At 43.0% G+C, this 22398-nt stretch overlaps 1 protein-coding gene across 1 annotated transcript in view; it reads right to left on the bottom strand.

Moving 5' to 3' along the window:
• WDR47 (WD repeat domain 47) overlaps positions 1–22398 on the bottom strand; it is a 49126-nt gene that overhangs the window by 19661 nt on the left and 7067 nt on the right. The window contains exons 2-5 of the mRNA XM_018569513.1: positions 20025–20191; positions 16289–16372; positions 16051–16135; positions 4696–5498 (exon numbers count right to left, since the gene is read on the bottom strand). Of these exons, the coding sequence (XP_018425015.1) occupies positions 4696–5498; positions 16051–16135; positions 16289–16372; positions 20025–20182 (1130 nt within the window). The 5' untranslated portion in view covers positions 20183–20191. The remainder of the gene's footprint in view (positions 1–4695; positions 5499–16050; positions 16136–16288; positions 16373–20024; positions 20192–22398) is intronic.

Below are 22398 nucleotides of genomic sequence, written 5' to 3'. Positions count from 1 at the left end.
CCATGATTTGCCTCATCCAAATAGAATAGCAAGGCAAATATAACTTTTGAGGCCATCCTGTGCCCACCCCCCATCCTGTGCCCAGCCCCAGCAGTGCTGCTAACCTTCTTCTCCGTCGTCTCCGTCTGCTTCATCCCCTCGTGTCACAGCCTAGTCATCTGTCAATGCCGGCCTCTTCTCATGCTGATTGGCCGATTGGATGATTGACAGGCTTCCCCACCAATCACGAGTGAGGACAGAGGAATTGGCTCTCCTCACGCTGATTGGCCGATTGGATGATTGACAGGCTTCCCCACCAATCACGAGGGAGGACAGAGGAATTGAAGGCGGAGTCTGCTTTCGGCCGTTCGCCCGTGGAGAAGGAGATCGCGGCCATCTTGAATGAATGCAGACGTGGTCCTGTGTGCTGTGTGCGGCGGTGGAAGATGGCAGACACAGGTACTCGTTTTAGACATCCGAGCATTTGCACGAGTACGAGTACCCATGCAAATACTCGGTATCGCGGCCGATACCGATACAAGCATCGGTATCATCCCTAGTTTACAGAGATATTCCTAAATCTGACCATACACTAAAATGTTTAATGTTGGGGCAGCACAGTGGCGTAGTGGTTAGCGCTTCTACCTTGCAGCACTGGGGGTTCCTGGTTCGAATCCTGGCCAGATTACTATCTGCAAGGAGTTTGCATGTTCTCCCTGTGCTTGCGTGGGTTTCCTCTGGGTACTCCGGTTTCCTCCCACACTCCAAAGACATGCTGGTAGGTTAATTGGCTCCCGTTTTAAATTGGCCGTGTATCTACGTGAGATGGGGACCTTAGATTGTAAGCTCCTTGATGGTAGGGACTGATGTGAATGTGCAACTATGTAAAGGCGCTGCGTTAATTGTCTGCGCTATATAAATAACAGTAATAAATAAATAAAATGTTCAGTTCTGCAAGCTAAAAGAGAATAATCGCTCGATTCCCCCATCCATGCTAAAGAGCGTGGATAGAGAAATCTCCCTACCAGATATTGCATTCTGACAGCCGGTGCCGGCGGCCCAAATACCCGAACAGTGCCTGCAGTCATTGTTCAGATGATAATTTATGACTCGGTTCCTTTGACAAAAGTTGATTGGCAAAAGATGATTTATCAATCTGGGTGGTGCTAGAAGGGCCACCCACAGATCGAGTTTTGGACGTTGCCGCAGATTTTGCTGCTCGTTCAAGCATAGTACGCAAACATTAAGGGGAAACTATACGGCAGTTTGAGTTAGAATACACTTTGGGTTAGTATGGCAAAATCTACTTTAGGCTCCATTCATATCAAGCGATATTCCAAATCGTGCGTTTGTCGCGCATTTGTCATTTGTGCGATATTGCGTGTTGTTCCGCGAGACATCGCACACATTTTTTCATTAGGATGAGTACAATGGTGCGACATCCGCGCCAAAAAAGGGTCCTGCATAAGCGACGAGCTACAGCCAGGCTCCATTGACATGCATTGTAGAGCGATATCGCTCGGCAAATATGCGCGATAAAACGCTCAGTGTGAATGGGGCCCAACAGTAAATATCTGATGTAACTTCCAAATGTTCTATTATTTCATAGCTGTATTTTACATACAAATCTGCAGATCCTCCCTCTAGTGACTGCTTCTGTAATAGGGAGTTCACTGAGAAACGGATCAAAAAACAAGTCACCTTCCCCCAACTTTTCCCTTGAGATTGTTAACACAACTATCCAACCTTCCTCCTCCAATGCCAAGGTCCTAGGTGTCATCCTTGACTCGGACCTCACCTTTCTTCCTCACATCCAATCACTATCCAAATCCTGCCGCCTTCACCTTCGTAACATCTCCAAAATACGCCCCTTCCTCACCAAGGAAACCGCAAAATTACTCATCCACTCGCTTGTTATCTCTCGTCTTGACTATTGTAACTCCCTCCTCATTGACCTACCTCTACACAGGATATCCCCCCTTCAGTCTATCATGAATGCAGCTGCTAGACTCATTCACCTAACCAACCGCTCAGTGTCTGCAAACCCCCCTCTGCCAATCCCTGCACTGGCTTCCACTCGCCCAAAGGATAAAATTCAAAATATTAAACAACCGCTTACAGAGCCATGCACAACTCTGCCCCGGCTGTATCTCCAACCTGGTCTCAAAGTATCACCCTAACCGTCCCCTACGCTCTTCAAAAAAGACCTTCTGCTTTCCAGCTCCCTCATCAACTCCTCCCATGCTCGCCTCCAGGACTTCACTAGAGTCTTTCCCATCCTATGGAACTCTCTACCCCAACCTGTCCGTCTATCTCCCACACTGACTGTCTTTAGGCGATCCCTTAGGACTCATCTCTTCAGGGAAGCCTATCCCACCTCAACCTAACCACTGAACCATCACTTTCTCAAACAATCATCCCCGCACAGCTACCTCCTCATGTATCACTTGCCCCTCCCTTTTAGATTGTAAGCCCTCACGGGCAGGGCCCTCCTTACCATCATGTCTTGAATTGTATTGTGATTGTAATGTCTTCTTCCAAGACTACACAGCGTTCAATCCATCTCAGCTAATATACATATTTGCACTGAGATAAGAGAAGCAGTAATATGAAATCTATGTACACATATATAATTATAGTTATCACTAGGACATGATATAACATGAGGCCATATGCCCGGGTTTTTGATGCAGGGTGAGCCTTGGTCTGTGTTCCATGGTGTTACATGAGGTGATGTTTCCAATATGGCAATATCTCCTACTGATCTCATGTCGGTGGATTCTCGCAGAAAACACAAGCTGACAATACCAGAGGAAAATAAAGATCAGAAAGAAAGATTTGGAAACTTTGTACAAATGTTGTCTCCTCCACAATGAGCGATGTGAGAGGTGTAGGATTGCATTCCCGCACCTCTCGCCAGGCATTTATATCTGAATGGACTCCCCAACCAAGAATCATGCCTGAGAATGAGAAGAAACTAAAAACTGGGGGTTTTCCAGGGTAAACTACTCACAGGTTAGGAGGGAGTTATCTGGGTTTAATTGCAGGCCTTATGGAATGTTTGCACAAATATGGCTATAGAAAACAATTTTATTTGTGGTTTAAGTATTCATTTTTTGTGTGCAATTACATTAACAATATTAGTCATTCAAGTAAAAAAGTCTAGTTAATGTGGCCAATGGTGGTTTAGGCCTCATTCACACGGGGCTCACAGGGGGGGGGTACACGTTCGTGCGGCATGCAAGCACGTTGGAGGGACAGGTGCTGTGTGTGATTGCGCGCAACAGCCTGTTCTTCCCTACGCTGTCACACGCACACCCGAACTGCTCATGTGTGCAGATCAATGTGCCCGCACTTGGCCACAGACAGGATGCACCTGTCCCTTCCGGGATCAGCCGTGTACAGGCGTGAACGCCCCCTGTGAGCCCTGTGTGAATGAGGCCTTATAGTAAGCCTGTGCTTTGCCCAGACTTGGCACAAGGACAGGTTTGCTTGACAGCAGACTAAAAGGAATACATACTTAGGTTTCACGTGCTTCTATGCTTGTTTATAATCACATACACCTCTTCAGCTTTTTACTACAGTTGGGACTTAGAGCTTCTGTCAATGAATACTGCTGTTTCACACGTAGGGTGATCCCCTATGCGGTCACCAAATCTGGAGTCAAGGGAAACTCTTCTCAACGAGGACACAGATAGCAATAAAACCTCATTGAGGTTCCAACTCTAGAACTCAGGGTAAAGAAAAATGGTACGCTCAGTAATCCAAAGCATTGTTTATCAAACGGTTAACAGGTTAGGGTTCAAAATAAATACGTTAAACCAACTATATAGACATCAGTGTTTCTTGCACATAAAGATCACTTTCTATAAGATGCAGTGAACATGGGAACTGCCATGGCAAAACGTTAATGATGAACAGAACATAACTGTGGTTCTCTAGTAGCTTTCAAGTTGAATATTAAAGTGTAACTGAAGTCAAAACTTTTTTTTTTTTTAGGGATGCACCGATAAATATCGGCCGCCGAAACATATCGGCCGGAAATGGCATTTTTGGCGCAATGCCGAAAGTGCCATTTTCTGGCCGATACAGCGGTGCATCCTTTCTTTCTCTCCTCCCCGCTGGGCGCTGCTCTGTGTTCAGGTTTTTTTCTTGCAACCTGTGTCCAATTGGTGAGATTTCTCTTTACTTCCTGTTCGATAGCCACAACTAGCAGTGAGAGGAATCCTATCAAAGTGAGGGAAATCCCTAGTTGTCAGCAGAACAGAAACAGACCTTCCATTGGGGACACTATTTCTGGTGACAACCAGGGATTTCCCTCGCTTTGGAAGGATTACTCTCACTGCAAGTTGTAGCTATCAGACAGGAAGTCAACGCAAAATTTGAGGTATTCATTTACTTTCAGTGATAACTGAACAGGACAAATAGAGCAAGTAAATCTCTCTAACAAAGACACACACAGACATGACAGGTGTTCTAAGCATTCTCCACACTGTCCAAAACTGGAAAAGAAAACAAAAAGAAACAAGTTTTGGCTTTATCTACAGTGGCTTCTACGCTTGATTAATCTGGGCGTTAATCCTTACAGCTGCTCACTTAAATTGGCTGCATGAGCCTGCATTAATATCATTCACAAGTTTTGGCTTTAGTTCTACTATAAAAAACTAATTTAACTTTAACATATATTCTATAACACACCCAAAAGGTGTAGCATACCTTTCAGAAGACTCTTCGTAGATGCTGTGGCAATCTGAGCTCTCCAACATCAAGCTGCGATTGAGGTTTTGTACTCCAGGATAATGGAAGTTAGCAAATGAGTGGGACATAGGAGATGTTTTGCTTGTAGGGTCGCCTGGTCTCTTATCATGACCGCTCAGTCCACATGTCAGTCCATCTAAGGCTGGGTTCAGAGAGCGAGACATATAGGCATCAGCAGATTGTGGGCGTCTCATTGGTGAAGAAGGGTAAGGGGAAAGCTTGCTGATGAGTGGGGTTAGAAGGTCAGCATACCCAGCTTTGCTGGGCTTCATAAGCTTGTCAACATGGATATTCAGGGTCTTCTGTTCAAAGGCACAAGAAAACACACTAGGGGGCAAGTTCTGAAGCCAAGATAATAGACTCAAATCCAGATCATCACATCCATTACCACAGAGAAGGTCTATTCCAAGTAGAACCTCGCTCTCTGTAATCTCTTCGCCTGTGGCCTTGCTCTGGCAGAACTCCACACAACACTCATAGAGCAAGCCCTTCATGATGAGCTGAAACAAGCGATTATTACTGGCTTTGAATCCTGCCTCGCTTAGTTTTCGATCAGCTGGGATAAACTCTGCTACCATAACACAAGCCTCCTCAAAACAGTGCACCCGTGCTGTGCTTGGATTCCAGTCCTTAAACTCTGCGTGGTTTGTGAGTCGTGGGAGAGTTAGCAGGAGACACAATTTACTGTAATCGTCTTTGAAAGTGCAGTATTCTTCAAGGGCATGAAGGCATTTCACCGCTTCTTGCATTGTATATTCAAGCTGTAACAAGAACAAACACCAGTTTTGACGTTTTCTTAATTTACACATATATTTGAAATCTCACAAAAGGGTAGACAAGACAGGCCAGTTCACACCAATTGCGGTGCGTTCCAGAGCGGTAACCGAAGCGTTGACTTCAATGCACGCTGCAGCCCCTCCTGCCCCAGAGCACTGAGGGGATTTTAGTGTGTGATTGCGATGTGTTCCAGCAGCTACCACTCTGGAACACACTGCAATTGGTGTGAACTGGCCCTTAAGCACATTCTACATCACTAATGCCTAAGAGGACCAGGAAGTGGAAAAACAGCAATCTTAAATAAAAATATGATTATTTAACTAATGGATGTAAGATGATTTCATATCAGCATGCCGAGCTGCAGGCTGATGCTCTTTTCAGTGAAAGGAGGTGAAAGGTCCACTTTAAGATCTTTAATCCTTTTTTAAGACAGACAGCGTTCAAATCCATTTCACAACTGATAATGAGATCTGCCAGCACACTATATACAGGGGCAATTACGGTAAACATTGCAGGGTATTTATGGTCAAAAACTAAAAAATAATATGTATTTCTATACTGAATTTCCATAAGTTCTATTCCATAAGTTCTATTGCACTCCTAAGAACCATATCCATGTAGAAGTTTCTAAACTTACGTATTGAAGATGTCCAAAGAATGTACTTCTTCAATGCACTGACACAATAGTTTTGGGAAATCAAGATTGCTTCACATCAAGCAACAGGGAAAAGAGACGCAAAGCGCACCGGGAATCCTGGAAGATGTTGGCAGTTGGAAAGCGATGAGCAGACGGAAGGCAGCACTCGCTACATAAAAGGGATTTTTTCAGGTAAGATTTTATTACAACTAGGGATGCACTGATACCGATACAAGCATACTCGTACTCGTGCAAATACTCCGATACATAAAACGAGTACCTGTGCCGCGTCCGCCATCTTCAGGAACCCGAAACCACCGCACACAGGATCTCCATCGCGTCTTCAATGAAGCAAGATGGTCGCGAACTCCTCCTCCAAGTCCTCAGTCATCTGCTCCATTCTGACCTCTTCTCCCGCTGATTGGCCGATTGGATGATTGACAGGCTACCTCACCATTCCATATTCATTTCATTGTTCAATGTCTTTTTCTTGTCCCTTTAAGAAAAAGTATCGGTAATTGGTATCGGTGAGTACTTGAAAAAAGTATCGGTACTCGGTCTTAAAAAAGTGGTATCGGAGCATCCCTAATTACAACCTTAGTATGTAGTCCTACTACAATGCTGATGATAAAACAAGATATAGTATAGTGTATGCTGTGAGTTTGGAACTCACTCCCATAATGGACTACAATGTCAATACAAATGAGAAAATTAAATGTGAGCTTATAGTCCATCCCAGGAGCGAGAGTGGAGCAGTGGCTACTTTACAACACACAAGGACGATGGGGGACAAAAGTAGCCAACACTTCAGAAGGAAGGACAGTGTCAGAACCAATTCACAGATGATTTGAGGATCTACAGCTAAACTACAGGCAAAGGCAAAATGAGGTGATAAAATCAGGGGTAATCCCACCTTAACCACCTTCCGTCCATTTTCGTATCAGTACAGCGTTGCATGACGGAATGAACGTCAGTCAAAGTACCGCAGCGCTGAATACTGAAAAATGGCCTGGCCAGGAAGGGGGTGAAACACCCCGGTCTTCAAGTGGTTAATACTTAAAAACAGTCATAAAACTTTTTGTTAAATGTTTTTGTTAATTTTCCTGTCAATGGGTTAATATTTTACATGTAATATTTTATATTTAATTGAATGCGTTATAATATTTACACTAACTATACAAAATTGCAAACATGGAGCGGTTACACTTTGTGAAGATGCTCATTGCTCAAAGCAGGAAATAGACATTACAGGAATGTTACAAGTTTAAGCAAGGGGCATCCTTTCCTTTCCATACTGATCTCTGACCCCCATAGTTCAGCATTTATTCTTTTCCAGAGTCTTTTTTCAGACAGATCACAGTGAAATTAATTGCAACTGCAACTGGGAGCAATTGGCCACAATGAAGATTGTAAACATAATAATGTAAACATGCATAATACCGCATAAATCAAGCTCTTGCACTGCAGTCTTCCTTGGCTACAGTGCAGCTTTCTTAAGTAGGGTATACATGGTGTGTGTGACAACATGGTGATGAGTTTATAAGTTAAATGTGTATTGGTGTTGGGTTATGTTTAAGTATGTTATGCTGTGTGACCTGGTTATGAAAAGACTATCAGCACCATCCCTCGTTATCCCGTACAATTTGCCAATTCAATACCGGCTCTGGAAACCCAATGGTAATGCTGATGGACTATCCCGCCAAACAGAACTGGCAGGGTGACTAATAGCATGGACATTCCCAAGTGGACCCGTAGAGGGTCTCACCGGGTCTGCCATCTTTTAACTTGGGGGAGCTATCTGACGACATGGTGATGAATTTATAAGTTAAATGTGTATTGGTGTTGGGTTATGTTTAAGTACGTTATGCTGTGTGACCTGGTTATGAAAAGACTATCAGCACCATCCCTCGTTATCTCCCTTTGTACTCTGAAGGAGCTCAGAACAATGACATTCTGGCGGCCAGGCTCCTGCTATGGCTGTCTGGAGCTCGTTAGCAGGGCAAACCCTGTGGTGTTGAGCAGACCGATTGTCTGGGGAAGGCAGGGTGGATGTGATGGGATTATAATCTGATCTCATCACTTGCTGTATAAAAGTTTGTGCAGTTGCTCAATAAATCAGAGTTTGTTTCACCCTACACTCGGTTCTGACTAGTGACTGGGGAAACTGGGAGCTAAAGATCAGCGGGTTCTAATATCTCCTGAGCAAGGAAGATGACAGCGGTGAACATACTCATCCTGAGTACCGAGGTCCGTCACAGTGTGGTATTTTGTGGCAATCCCACAGTAGAACTGGGGGTTGTAGTCACCCAGGACTCTCAGCCAGAGGTGCTGAGCGGTTCCAGGAAGCAAGTACTTGTACTGGGAAAGAGCTGACTTTGCAGTTCTTCCCAGGTTTTGTGGATTTGGCATGGGATCCTGGAACTGGGAGATTTCAAAGAGAATTGGGAGGGATGAGATCTCCAGTCCCGGGTCCGTGGTTTAGTAGGGGGCAGCACCTAATGATTGCACACCTGTGCACAGAAAGGGTGCTGGCTGATGTTTAGGGCTCCACCTGGGAGACAGGAAAGCTCCACCCAGGAGTCAGACTGGACTGCCCAGTGTGCAGGTGAGAACACAACTGAGGCTGTCTGGAGGAACAGACAGTGGCCTGAGGTCTGAGGCCAGAGCAGCGGTGCTGCACATGCCCATCCAGCCTCCTGGCTTTACATGTGCTGCCAAGAAACGCTAAGGCCTTGTTCACACCAGGAGCAGAGCAGTTACAGACTGGAGCAAAACTGCGTCCAATGTATTCCAATTGTATTTTTAGCTCCAGTTCACATCGCAGCGTTCCGTTCCAGAGCAGGTAAAAAAAACTGCAGCAGGCCCTATTTTACCTGCTCTGGAACGCATGCAAATGCATCAAAAACGCATGCAAACGCACTGAAAGCCCATTTTAAACTAAAAAAAAATATATATTTTATTTTTTTAACCAAAAACGGCCCGGAACGCATCAAAAACGCGGCACAACCCACTGCACTGCGTGTGCAGAAACTCATGCAGATCTGCTCTGCATTTGGTGTGAACAAGGCCTAAAGAACCCCTGCGAGGGTGATTGCTTTGTTTTGTGAACTTTCGTTTAATAAAAGTGGGCAAGGAAGCCCTTAAATGAACATTTAAGCGAGTGGATGCGTCCTTGTGTTACCATTTGGAGCGAACCCCCACAATGGGTAGATTTTCACATGAACGTTCATATGAAAAATCTTGTCGGGAACGATCGATACCATCAGAGGATTGCTGATTTGTCATTTGTAATTTTGTTTGCTTTTCATTTTTATTTAACATTTGGTTTTGGAATGAATTAAGTTTTTCTTAACAAAAACCACATTCACTATTAGAATTTCATTTGTTTGAGAAAAAATTTTCAACATGCACCTTCGGCACTGCAATCGAAACCGATCATTGTTTTGACCCCATCAATGATAACAAAGTCGAACAAATGTTCCGAAATCGATTCTGTTCATTCAAAATTCTAACCGCGTATACCCAACTTTAGACATGAGCATGCTATAAAAGCAGCTCTCCCTGACATGGCAGCCTTTACTAGGAGTTTCCTGCCATATCACTTGTTATATCTCGTCTTGACTATTGCAACTCCCTCCTCATTGGCTTACCTCTACACAGGCTATCCCCCCTTCAGTCTATCATGAATGCAGCTGCTAGACCAGGGATGTCCAAACTCCGGCCCTCCAGCTGTGGTGGAACTACAAATCCCATGAGGCATTGCAAGATTCTCACAGCCACAGACATGACTCCCGGAGAGAGATGCATCATGGGATTTGTAGTTTCACCACAGCTGGAGGGCCGGAGTTTGGACATCCCTGTGCTAGACTCATCCACCTAACCAAATGCTCAGTGTCTGCAACCCCCCTCTGCCAATCCCTGCACTGGTTTCCAATAGCCCAAAGGATAAAATTCAAAATATTAACAATCACTTACAAAGCCATCCACAACTCTGCCCTCGGATATATCTCAGATCTTGTATCAAACTATCACCCTAACCGCCCCCTCCGCTCTTCAAAAGACCTTCTGCTTTCCAGCTCCCTTATCAACTCCTCCTATGCTCGCCTCCAGGACTTCACAAGAGCCTCTCCCATCCTATGGAACTCTCTACCCCAACCTGTCCATCTATCTCCCACTCTGACTGCCTTTAGGCGATCCCTTAAGACTTATCTCTTCAAGGAAGCCTATCCCACCTCAACCTGACCACTGAACTATCACATTCTCAAACAATTTATCCCCACACGGCTACCTCCTTAATGTATCACTTCCCCCAGCCTTTAGATTGTAAGCCCTCACAAGCAAGGCCTCCTTACCATCTTGTCTTGAATTGTATTGTGATTGTAATGTCTTCCTTATATTGTAAAGCGCTGTGCAAACCATTGGCGCTATATAAATCCTGTATAATAATAATAATATCTGTTTCTCTCTAAAATATCACTATCCTGCAGTTCCCTTCTAATATTGCAGTCGACTTTAAAATGGAGCAGCCTACCTAATTCTCTCATGATACGTGTACTTTAAAACATATAAACATAATCATTAATTTGGCAGTAAGACTGTCTCTTAACTGAGCACTTTGAGGAATAGAGATGCTGCTCCTATTTCTTGCTCTCTGGATGTCAGACTAGGGAATTTGGGGAGCTGCACGAGATTTCGCATTTCTCAAATTGTTCTCCATTGCAGGACAACCTACTGATTAATATATGCAAAGTATTTAAGCAAAAGCTAAGTTGTGGATGTCCATACACACATTTAGGAACCTCAAACAAGCCGCTTTCTTTGTTATCAGTCCAATCACTGATCAAAAAAAATCCCAAAGCAGATCCTCTGCTATTGCTGCACTCTATTTTTCTGGCCAAGAATTTCCTGCTGTCTGCTACAGTCTTGATAAAGAGGGAGAGGCAGGAGGTATGAAAAAGCAGCAAAGAAGCCAAAACCCAGAGGATCATCTGCTACACTAGCAAGGGTATCCTTCTACTCCAACTGGCAGCCATCCATCTTGGAATCTCTGGGGAGAAGAAAGAAACAGGCAGCTATCTGACAACTAACCCTGACCAAGATGTTGGTGGTGCCATCAGTACTGTACCAGTTTGTAAATAAAATAACCTTTTTGAACATATGTAGCCAACCTGTGGCAATGAAACTAACAGGTCGGCTCAGTAGATCGGGAAATGAGCTAACACATACCGGCGCTCGCTCACTTCTCGATCCTGTGCCAGCAGAGAGCCGTGACAGGGGAGGGACTGGATTCCCCCTCCCCTGCCTGATCCTCCAGCGCTGATTGGCGGAACGGACGGGGGAGGGTGCAGGTACAGCTGGCTCTGCCTCTAGATAGGCAGAGCCAGCTGTCACTCACGCAACTGGGTGGATCCAGACATAATTGTGGGGATACGTCTCGGCTGCGGCGTCTCAGTATACCGCAAGCTGTAGCGGTATACTGAGCTTTGGGTGACGGGAGGACGCTAGTTTGTGTCCTCCCGTTACCCCAAGGAGAATTATGGGGAAAAGCCTTAACCCCATAGTTCTCCTTTAAGCAGTTAGTATTTCTTTTAGAAAGTCGTCACTGTGCTTTTTGCTCTCAGTGATCTCATAATGCATGATGTTTGCAGCCCACGACACTACCTGGCACTTGACTGACTCCCCTGTGACAATGTTTGGACCGGAGCACTAGCTGCAGAGGTAAGGGCAGCAACAGAGTACAGGCAAGGTGAATATATGGGGGCCCCTTTGCACAGACACTGTCACTTTGCACAGATACGGTCACTTTGCGCTTCAAGGGCAAAATGCAGTTTAAAATGTGTTTGTCCGCCAGACCACCAATGTTCAATTCACATACTCATGTCTCTTGATGTCGTGTTTTTACTTTTTATATCCTTCTTGAGTTTCAATGCTGAATGTTATGAAACCGGTTTATAAAATGCTAATAAAAACTGATTCAACACTAAAATGTGTTTGTCCATATAAAAACCACATGCCCATCTAAGAATAATCTGTAGACAGGGTGACAATGCTGCCATGCAATTTTACGGCAAAATGAACAGCGCTGTCCCTGTTAAAGGGACTAGAAAAATTATAGATCTAAGGGCAGGATCAACCAGAAATAAAACTATATTATGGGGGGTGAGAAACACAACCTGTTGTGTTTATGCTAGTGACAGGCTGCATGTTTTACTTTGCTCCACCATGCAAACAAAAGGTGACTGTTATAATCACCACTGGAAGTCCTAAGCCCACCACATGTTACAATCTGATGTACAATCTCCTTTAGATCTATTAACAACAATGTAGTGCAAGTGCCCGCCTGATTGGATAGTTTAGTTAGGTCCTTACATTACATTGTTTTGGTAAATCTAGTGGTCTGGTGAGCTTTAGACTTTGTCACAACTCGCCACGTTTCCTGGGAAGCTCTGCCCACAAGTAAAGCTGAAACAAATATAAATAAAAGGTGAGTGAAATATATACAAAAAAAATATTTCTGTAAAGCTAACAGTAAACCATATAAGCAAAATGCATTTGGTTTTAATTTTGACCATATGAAAAAAATAAAAATACTAGTATTCCATTGCATTGTACAACACGCTACTATTCCTGTTGCTCTCTTTTGTTATTTCCGTATGCTGGATAGGCCCTTACAAATTCAAAACAACTCTGAGATGAAGATGAGACTCACAAAAAATAAAAAGCCACAAATGTGGTATTAAGTACCCGTAAAGAATGGAAACATTGCCCTCCTGCTATGTTACTTAAAGCAGAAAACCAATTCTCCATAGTACCACCTCTCAGCTAAAACTGGAAACTTTTCTGCAAAACTCATCAACTGACCATTTCATTAATCTGCTTTTCCTTTCTGGTACTGATCATATTTTTTGCTGGTTTCCTAATGACAAAGAAATCACAAGAGTGCAATAGCTGTGCCAGAAAAATTACTGCTGATGCTTCACTTGTGGGCCTTATTTTCTGGATTCATTATAGGTATAGGATATAGAGATGCAAAATAAAAAAGAAGCCAAATTAGACATCAAAGAGCAGAGCTTTCTTCAGACAACTACAAATAAAGCACGTTTGTCTCAGTGCATCAAAGATCACATATAATGGTGCAAACAGCACAATTGTCTGTGTTCTGTGCTTAACTTTTTAAGGTATTCAAAACACACAAGAAAGCGCATTAAATCACATTCAGTGTGAAAAAAGCTCAAATAGATCTCATGTTTCTGTCCCCATAGACAGTTGGCAATTCACAAAACACAGCCTGTAGAGAGAATGCAGCTGTGCATTTTGTGAATGGCCAAGCACAGACAGGGTGAAGACACATCACCAATACTGGAACCAATCATACATGCAGTGCAGGGTCCACAAGTACACTGGGAGCTATGTTACCTGAGGAAATAAATTAAAACCTTTTTAAGCTTTCTAAGAAATTAGACATGAATTTATTACATGACAAAGATAAACAACAATACCTCTAAAACTATGAAAGCATGGCGCTCAGAATTGAGCTTTAACTGGCATTTTCATTGACTGCAAAGTACAAATACTTACCGTAGTCCTTTTTCCCTGTCAGCAGCAGCTCCAGAATTGAACAGGCCCTCACTGACCTGTAAAATGCAGGACTGCTGGTCCTGCATGTTATTTAATAATGTCAAAGAGCTGAGACCAGCCAAGCGGCAAAGTCAAATGCCTTTGGGGACTACACGAAGGAGGAGAGAACCAAGGGCAACAATTAGTACTTACTCCTTTTCCCCTTGACAAACAAACATTTACCCTATGCAGTGCAGGGAGGGAGGCATTGCAATGGTACAATTAAATGCAGCACAGCGTTCAGAATTAACTTGGTGGGGGTGAGCTCCCTGCTAGAAGCATGGGGATAGAGGTTTGTGGCAAAACAGATTTTGCATGTCCCTTTCGCAAAAAAAATAAAACCCCAAAAAGTGTAGCTCCCTGTAGTTTTTTTTACAGAAAGAATTTGGTTCTGCTTTTTAAAAAAAGCAACAACCCCAAAAATACTCAAAAAGCTCTCCCTTTACTTGATGCTGAGAATAGGATTTTTGTGTTCCCCATAAAAGCCTTTTCTTGGATTCCATTGAGGGACACAAAAAGCCTCCAGGTAATACTGCCACTTTTATGAAGCTAGTCCTGTTTTATACTTATATATTAGCTTCCATACTGACCTCGCCAGAATCAATACTGCCACTTACAGTAAGATTGGACACTGGCAATCAAAAAACAGTAGGCCAGCCCATAATAACCCCTCCTACTATCAGCATTCCTTACTCCAGTACTGAGAGCATTATCATAAACACGAAGGAGTGTGACCTGCCTCCCTCAATTGGCTTAAAGAAAAGGAATTGGCAGCAAGGAACACAGGAAGTCTTTCACCTTTGGGACATCCAAAAGCAGTCCAACTAAGTGCAACAGCAAACAAATGCTAAAAGGGTCGAAAAAAAAGACAGAACTGGAGAACAGCTCAAAGAACCACCTGAAGGACCTTACACCTGGAGCTGGCATCAGATGAGGCTGCAATGTCAACCTAGAAGAAAAGTTGTGAACAGAAGACCAGGCTGCAACCTTGCAAATTTGGGATTCAGTTGTTTGATGCCAAAAAGCCCCAGAAGCACTTACAGATCTAGGATGCACCCTGATGGGAAAGGGTAGAACCCGCTCTATCATAACATAAGCTTGGATGATCTGCCTAAGCCTTCTAGAGATGTGGAACAGGAAGTCGTTTAACCCTTACAAGGTCCTCCCAGAATTACAAAAAGGAAATCAGTTTTCTTTAAAGGAGAATTATTGGAAGAGTAAAATATACTCTTCCCAGTACTGAGAGCTTGTGTGGGACACTGCAGGAGTCACAACCTGGCTCTATTTACTGAGGGCTGAGTAATCAAGATCTGAACGATATGTAGGAGCCCTTGGAGTGTCTGCCAGGAGTCTTACCAGGTCGGAGTACCACATCTGCCTGAGCCAGTCAAGAGCAATCAGGATAACCCATGCCCTCCATCTCAATCCTGCTTCGATGAATGTCCCATTTGTGCTTTGACACAATGACCAGGTTGAAGTAATACCCCTGGAGCTATTTTGCCACAGGGACTGGGACAATGACACCTTGATCAAAAGGAACGGAGAGGGCATAAAGGAAATGTGTTTAGCTGTGCAGTGGCAAAGGAAGATAGAAAGGTGAAAAACTGAGAGGGGGGGCAAGGAGGGAAATATGAATTTCAAGTCCTGGGATACCACCTCCGGTACCCAAACATCTAAGATACAAGCATTCACAAGGGTTAGAAACAGAGGCATTTTCAAAAGGAGATGACACAACAATGACTACATCACTATTTCTATCATGATAAGCTTCTATTAAAACATTATGGAGTCGAAATCTCCAGCAGCAACAGTGTCAGCAATATTTTTTCTATAGAGTAATAGAAGACAGGCCAGTGTCCTCCACTTTATCCGCCACTAGTTTGAACATTCTCATTTTAAGCCAGGTTCCCTTGCAACTGCGATTCCTCAATCTTTCTTGCTATAGCAAACCCTGGAAGAAATTTCAATAGGATTGTGTCAACTTTCACACAGTATACATTCATAAAAGCACCGTGTGCTCGATCGGTCCATTTTGCATATTCAGTAGCGATATGGACTGCTTAGCTAGGCATGCAACACAGCTTAGTATAGAATATTATTTAGATTGCAAGCTACAAACTATAATTGAAAGGTGCAACCCTACAATCTGGATCACTGCTGAAAATATGTAAGCGTTATTGCACTTCTCTCTCTGACAGAGCATTGTACAATCCTCACTTCCAGAAGGGAAAAAACTTACAAAAGGATGTAGGCCACACAAACACAACAAATATATATCTTACATGCTGTGGTTCTTCTTCTGCTGACATTGCATTGTTCACACAAAGTGCTTCCAAAAACTTCTGCTTCAAGATTATATATCGAAACCTGTACAGGACATAGAGAGGAGCATTACGTTTTCATTATTGGGTATTAATGTGTATTTCCATACAGAGGTACACAGTCATGTAATAACATTCTAAATACATGTTATAGCTACACTATTTTATAAATAATTACAGTTACAATGACAATATTCACCTTTTCTTGTCAAACTTTTCCATGCACTCCAGAGGCTGGATAAACTGAAGGACTTCATCCCATTGTCCATCAAGTATCAACTGCCTAGAAATGAACATGAAATATACAAATAAATCCTTTTATAAAAGAAAAAGAAAAACTATACACATGAGATTACAGGCTAAAATTTCATTCTGAGCAGGCCTGCATCAGAGATTTAAAAACATCCTTAGAAGCTTGTGGTAGCAATCCTCATTCATACAACATTATAGCAGAAGTACCTATAACACCTATAAAAATCAGCTATAGAAATTAGAGGACAGTGACACATTAGGAAATTAGTCATCAGAAAGTTTCTTTGTATTCCCTGCTAACATTCTAAAGGGGTGTAGGTACAGTGGACTGTGACTAAGTGCTTGTGTGTGAAACCCTTTAGAGACTTAATGGCTTCTCTGTAAAAAAAAATTGGTCAAGGCAACTGGACTTGCTGTATTTTTCTTGAAAACGTTTCACTGGTCATCCAACCAGCTTTCTCAATTCAGAATGACTTGTACAAAAATGATCTGGGAATAAATATGGTGAATGTCGCTCCAATCCACATAATCTGTTAGTCGCACTCAGGTGTTGTGTTAATTGCATTTGCATAATTGGAGCTAGGAGGTGTTAAAGGAGAACTATGGGGTCAGGGCTTTTCCCCATAGTTCTCCTAATGGTCAGGGGAGAAGACAAACTAGTGTTCTCCCGTCACCCAAAGCGCAGTATACCGCGAGCTACAGTTTGCGGTATACTGAGACGCAGCAGCCGGATCGGATCCCGGCAATACTGTCTGGATCCCACGCGCTGTAAAACGCCCAGGTGGGAACCATGCCCATAGGCAATCATTGGCTTTCACATGTTGAGCGTTTTACAGCGCATAGGAACGCGCTGTAAAACGCCCAGGTGTGAACCAGGCCTTAATTAATGACCTTAACAAGCATACACATCAAGAGCTAGAGCTCCTAATCTTTGTACTTTTTCCGAGTCAGTAACTTAGAAAGTACTGAATTCACTGGACTAACATGACAATCGGGGGTGGAGAGGCTGCACTGATGGCTTCCATACATCTTCAGGAAAGGTTTTCTTTAAAAACACCTACTCCTGCCTTAAAGTAACATCTCTGAGAATGTTGAGGGCTAGCCTGTCCAGGTTTGATACGCCTTATTGGTTCCTCACAATTCAAAAGCAGCCCGCATACATACACCTGCAGAACACATGCTAGACAAGTACAATTTGATCTTTATACTATAGCTTGTAAAGTGTCATCTGTATGCAATGTAGGCACCCTCAGACAACGGGTCCATTTATTAGTAGTAGAGTAGAGGCTGTTCAGTTAGCTTTAAAAAAAAAAAAGTGTATCATCACCTTGCAAAGTGAATGACAGTAAACAAGGTCAACCAGGGTTCACTTTGAATATTAAATCATGCACAAGGGAAAGTGTATGTTACCTCTCAATTTATTATTCATATAGATATCCATGCATCTATGTAAATGTGTAATAGTAGGTTGTTCACATTTAAGTTTTTCATTTTCTCAAAAATACCTGGTGATCATGCCAGTCCCCCTGTTCGCTGTTACAACCTGACCACACCAAGCACAGAAACAGATCCTTGTTTGCATGGTCAGTATCTGTCATTCCCTATTGGAGTGGTAGGATGCCATACGACGCACAATGTTCCTGTAGTCAATTTACCACCATGCCCCTCGCTCAGTCCTGCGGAGTGCAGGATTAGTGTACAGGAAGCCTACATAGCACTTTACAAAAAAGTGTTTATCTTTATAGGAATTATAGGACCTAAAGGAATAAAACTGAGCATCATAATCTTCTGCAACCTTTTGTAAAGCAAGTCAAATATGGAAATCCAGACTCAAGCATTATGTGTAACCTCAGGACCTACATTTGTCCTTGGTCATTAAGTCGCGATCCAAGTTGCACTGCAATGGAACGCACGGCTTTAGGGTACCGCATGTTCCGGTGGGAATGTACGAACTGTGGGTGGGAGGTGTGTTTGGGAATGAATGGCAACGTAACACACCTCCCACGGCAGAATGCATGGTAGGTGCGATTGCGGGGTGCAGTGTGTTAACGTTAACTGTACCAGTGTGTCTGGGCCCTCAAAAACACTGACATACATACACAACCACAGACACATTCTCACACAAACACTCCAAAAACATTTTGTTTTCCCTTTTATTAAGATCCACCCAGTCGCCCTCCCTTCACAAGAACTGGAGTGGATCCTCGGCCTGGGGTCCAGTGTGGGCTGTGTGACGGAGCTGCATCCATATGTGCATTGCTTGTACAACTCCCTTGCATGCGCCTGTAGAAGTGTCAGGAGCTAGAACGTGATGTCACTCCACTCCAGGCACCTCTACAGGGCATGCGAGCTGTAAGCAATGCACATATGGATGGAGCTCCCTCGTGGCCATACCCCCAGCCCTCCACACCTCAATCTGACACTCGTGCTGGGCCACATATTTTGTACCTCTCACCTATAAAAGTGGAAACCATGTGGCGACCCACTGAACATGACCCACTTTAGGGTCACAACTCACTAGTTGAAAACCAAGGTTTTAGAGTAATGCTTATATAATAAAAAGAAAAAACACATTTTGCAATTAACTAAATTATTATGCAAGGAAAGATGATTTACACCATGGACGCATTTCTCCATCTTTTCAGCACGAGATGTGCGAGTTTAAAGCTGGCCGTACACTGCAAAATTTTTGTGTTCAACTGGCGGTCTGAACTAAGAAAATATAACAGATTCCTCTAGCAATGTTAACGAGCACTGATCGAGGAATCTCCCACTGTCTTCATTGTATTCCAACAGTGGCCGCCACTACCCATACAAAGCTGGCAGCTCAATGGGGCATGGTGGTAAATTGACTACAGGAACATTGTGCGTCGTATGGCATTCTACCACTCCAATAGGGAATGACTGCCGGCTGTGTTCGTTTGAAGATTTTCTGACCAGGTCCTTCACGCAGCTGATCAAGGGACATTGGTTGAAAGGGTGCAGACACTGTGCAAATTTGGGCCTAGAACCAGCTGAAATTCACATAGTATATGGCCAGCTTAAGAAGACATGGGTGTTGAATGCAAAAGCACAGTTTTCCCAGCCTTCAAACTCTCTTTGCAGGGTGGCCCATCAGGGAGTTCAATGAATGTGAATACACCTGAAGGATATGGGATTGTCTAGATGCTGCAGACATGGCAAACATTGTGTGGTCTGCTGCAAAGATAATGCTTCATTAAGCACTAGTGTGTATTGAGCCATTTGACTTAATCTTAGGTCCACTGCTTGGGGAACATTTGGTACAATGCCCTAAGGGTGCCCTCATAACGCCAGCAAGTAGAACAACTACAAAAAAGCCAAATCAAGACTGGTGTACCGGTATAGCTTTGTAAAGAGAAAGCTAACATGATGATTGTGTTGTTTCAGCTGCCTAACACATAAAAGTCCCTATTCTGCCAGAGTTCTGAGCCCACAGCATGCAAGTAGAATATTTAAGCTTATAGTGAGTAACAGCATGATGTTCTGAGTCCCAGAACACACAATACTTTATAAATGACATAGTGGTTCAAAGTAGACTATAAATATAAAAGCAATGAAGAAAAGTGAAGAAGGTTAAAAAGGAAACCAGCACAAAATGTATGCTCATAGGCATCCTACATAAAATGCCAGTCATCATTTAAACTTGGAATATGGTAACATACCTGAGAAAAAGCATGTCATCAGAATAGAGCCCATTTATCACCCCACTTTCCTTCTCCAGGGCCAGCATGCTGATGTGCAGTTTCTTGGCATGGAGAAAATCTAGAATCAGCTTGGTAATCTCTACCTCCTTGACATTCACAGTTTCCTCGGCCGTCATTGTGAGAGTCTGGAAAACAAAACAAAAATATAAGAGCAATATGTTTACCTCTATGCCAAAGTTACAGAACAATCAGCCAATCTAAAAAATATATAAAACAGAGCTAGTAAAAAACATTTATTCCATCTGTGAAAACAATGAGTAATAAAGTAAAGGCGTCTGATGAAGATGATGAAGGAATTCCGCTCTATACGATTATATTTGTTTACATAAAGCTCTGCATAAACACGCCAGCCATCAGTTACATGACAGGTAACATGAGCTGTTACCATCTAAACGCCATGCACACCCTGTTGCCACCTCACAAGACGCTTACGCAGTGTCTACACCTTGGGTGTGAGCAGAGATGAAGTAACCACAGGTACAAGCTTATGCTTCTTCCAGCAATGATCTGCACTGACTACCGGTATGTTTAATCTTTGCATAGCCAGCAAAACTCTCACAGAAAAATCTCTGTATAAAACTCAAATAAAAATGATCATTTTCCAGACTTTGTGGAAACTGAAGTAGGAGCAGACTTAATAGAGACACTTTAATTATAAACCATACGAGTATAGTACTCAATAGAAAAAAAAAAAAAGTGTGCATATTTTGTGTCAGCAAGCCACTGGTCATGAGAGAAGTATGGGAGCTGCCATTGCCTGCCACTGGTGGCCTCCCTCCGAAAGCCACTGGTTGCCTGGTTATGTCTTCTGGTTTTAATACCTTTGAGTAAGAGAACCTGTTAACCCCCTAGAAGCCATGCAGGAACTACAGGTATACACTAGGAAAGGGGCAGCATTTTTAACATCTGCTTTGAAATACGCTGGGGATGATGGATAGCACAGTGGATTTTTTGGAAAATATACAGAAATGTGAACAACCCCTTGGTTTGAACAACATCCATTAGCATTAACAGCCAGGAAACAATCTCACAGGCAGCAATGTCACATAAGCCTACAAAATTCTTCTATGACAGGGAGATCAAATAATTTTTTTATTGGAACATCTATTTCAGTCTTTTCAAAACAAGCAAAAAAACTGAAAGAGACCCACATTACATGTAATCACACCAAAGAATATATCAGTGTCCAACCACAGAGATCAGTCAAGTGTACAGAAGTACATAGACATTAAATAATATAAGGGAGGAATAAACCCTGGGCTGATCAGGAGAGATCCATGTATGTTGCCCATAGACAAGCATTGGGCATCTGATCGTGTCCGCCTGTTTTCAATAGCCCCCAATAAAGATAAATATTTTCTGAGATCACAGAGAGAACTATATGCCCCAAATGAAAATTGATTACTGTACACATTTCCAAAGTTGTAAAGAAAACCAGACTGCACAATCTCATACATTTAAAGTCAATTGAGTAATTTATATAGTAACGCAGTACATGGTTATCATTAGATTTAACGTCATAAACATGATCGTAACGGTACACACAATGTTTTGGCAAATTATACCATTAACAATTGAGGAGTGCATGATTATAAATTCAGTGGATCACAAGGGAGCCCAGATTACATTGTGCCATACACGGAAGGGCAGGCTGAGCTTCAATTTGAGGAAAATTCAGCATCTGCAAATTATGTAGAACAATGGCTTTGGGTATTTCAGGATCCGGCTGCAGCAAATTCGACAAATGCCACATGTGCACAGCAGACCCGTCTTAAATTGTCTAATATGAAATGTCATTTTTCATAGGAAAAAATCCATCTAGAACAAATATATACACTGCAAGGTGTTTATCAAATTATTGTATATCCAAAACTTCTACATCAACCTACTCTACTGTATACCCAAAACTGCAATACCAGCCTTTCTCAACCGGGGTTCCACAAATGAGGAGCACTCTTCCCACTGACCATCAGTGTAATGTGGCCCTTCACCTGTTGACCATCAGTGTAATGTGGCCCTTCACCTGTTGACCAGAAGTGTAATGGGGCCCTCCCTCCAATGACCGCCAGCGTGGTCCCTTTTCCACTGACCCCCAATGTTAAGGGTTTACTGATCACTAGTGTAAGGAAGCTCTTTAGTGACCATCAATGTAAGAGAACAGTACATATTTTAACGTTCACGTTGCTTTTTTGGTCTTTATTTTTTTTAATCAGAGCTGTAGGCAGAGAGGTTTTTGTGACCTGGGTTGTGTAAAAAAATAGCAAAACAAAAAAAAAACCCTCACAATTCAGTACTGCTATTGCTATGAGAGCTTCAGCTTACACTAGTGTAG

Source organism: Nanorana parkeri, unplaced genomic scaffold (assembly GCF_000935625.1).
Source record: "Nanorana parkeri isolate BGI_ZX_2015 unplaced genomic scaffold, ASM93562v1 scaffold1346, whole genome shotgun sequence".
Taxonomy (NCBI): Eukaryota; Metazoa; Chordata; class Amphibia; order Anura; family Dicroglossidae; genus Nanorana; species Nanorana parkeri.
This window is presented reverse-complemented; position numbering and strand designations above follow the sequence as displayed.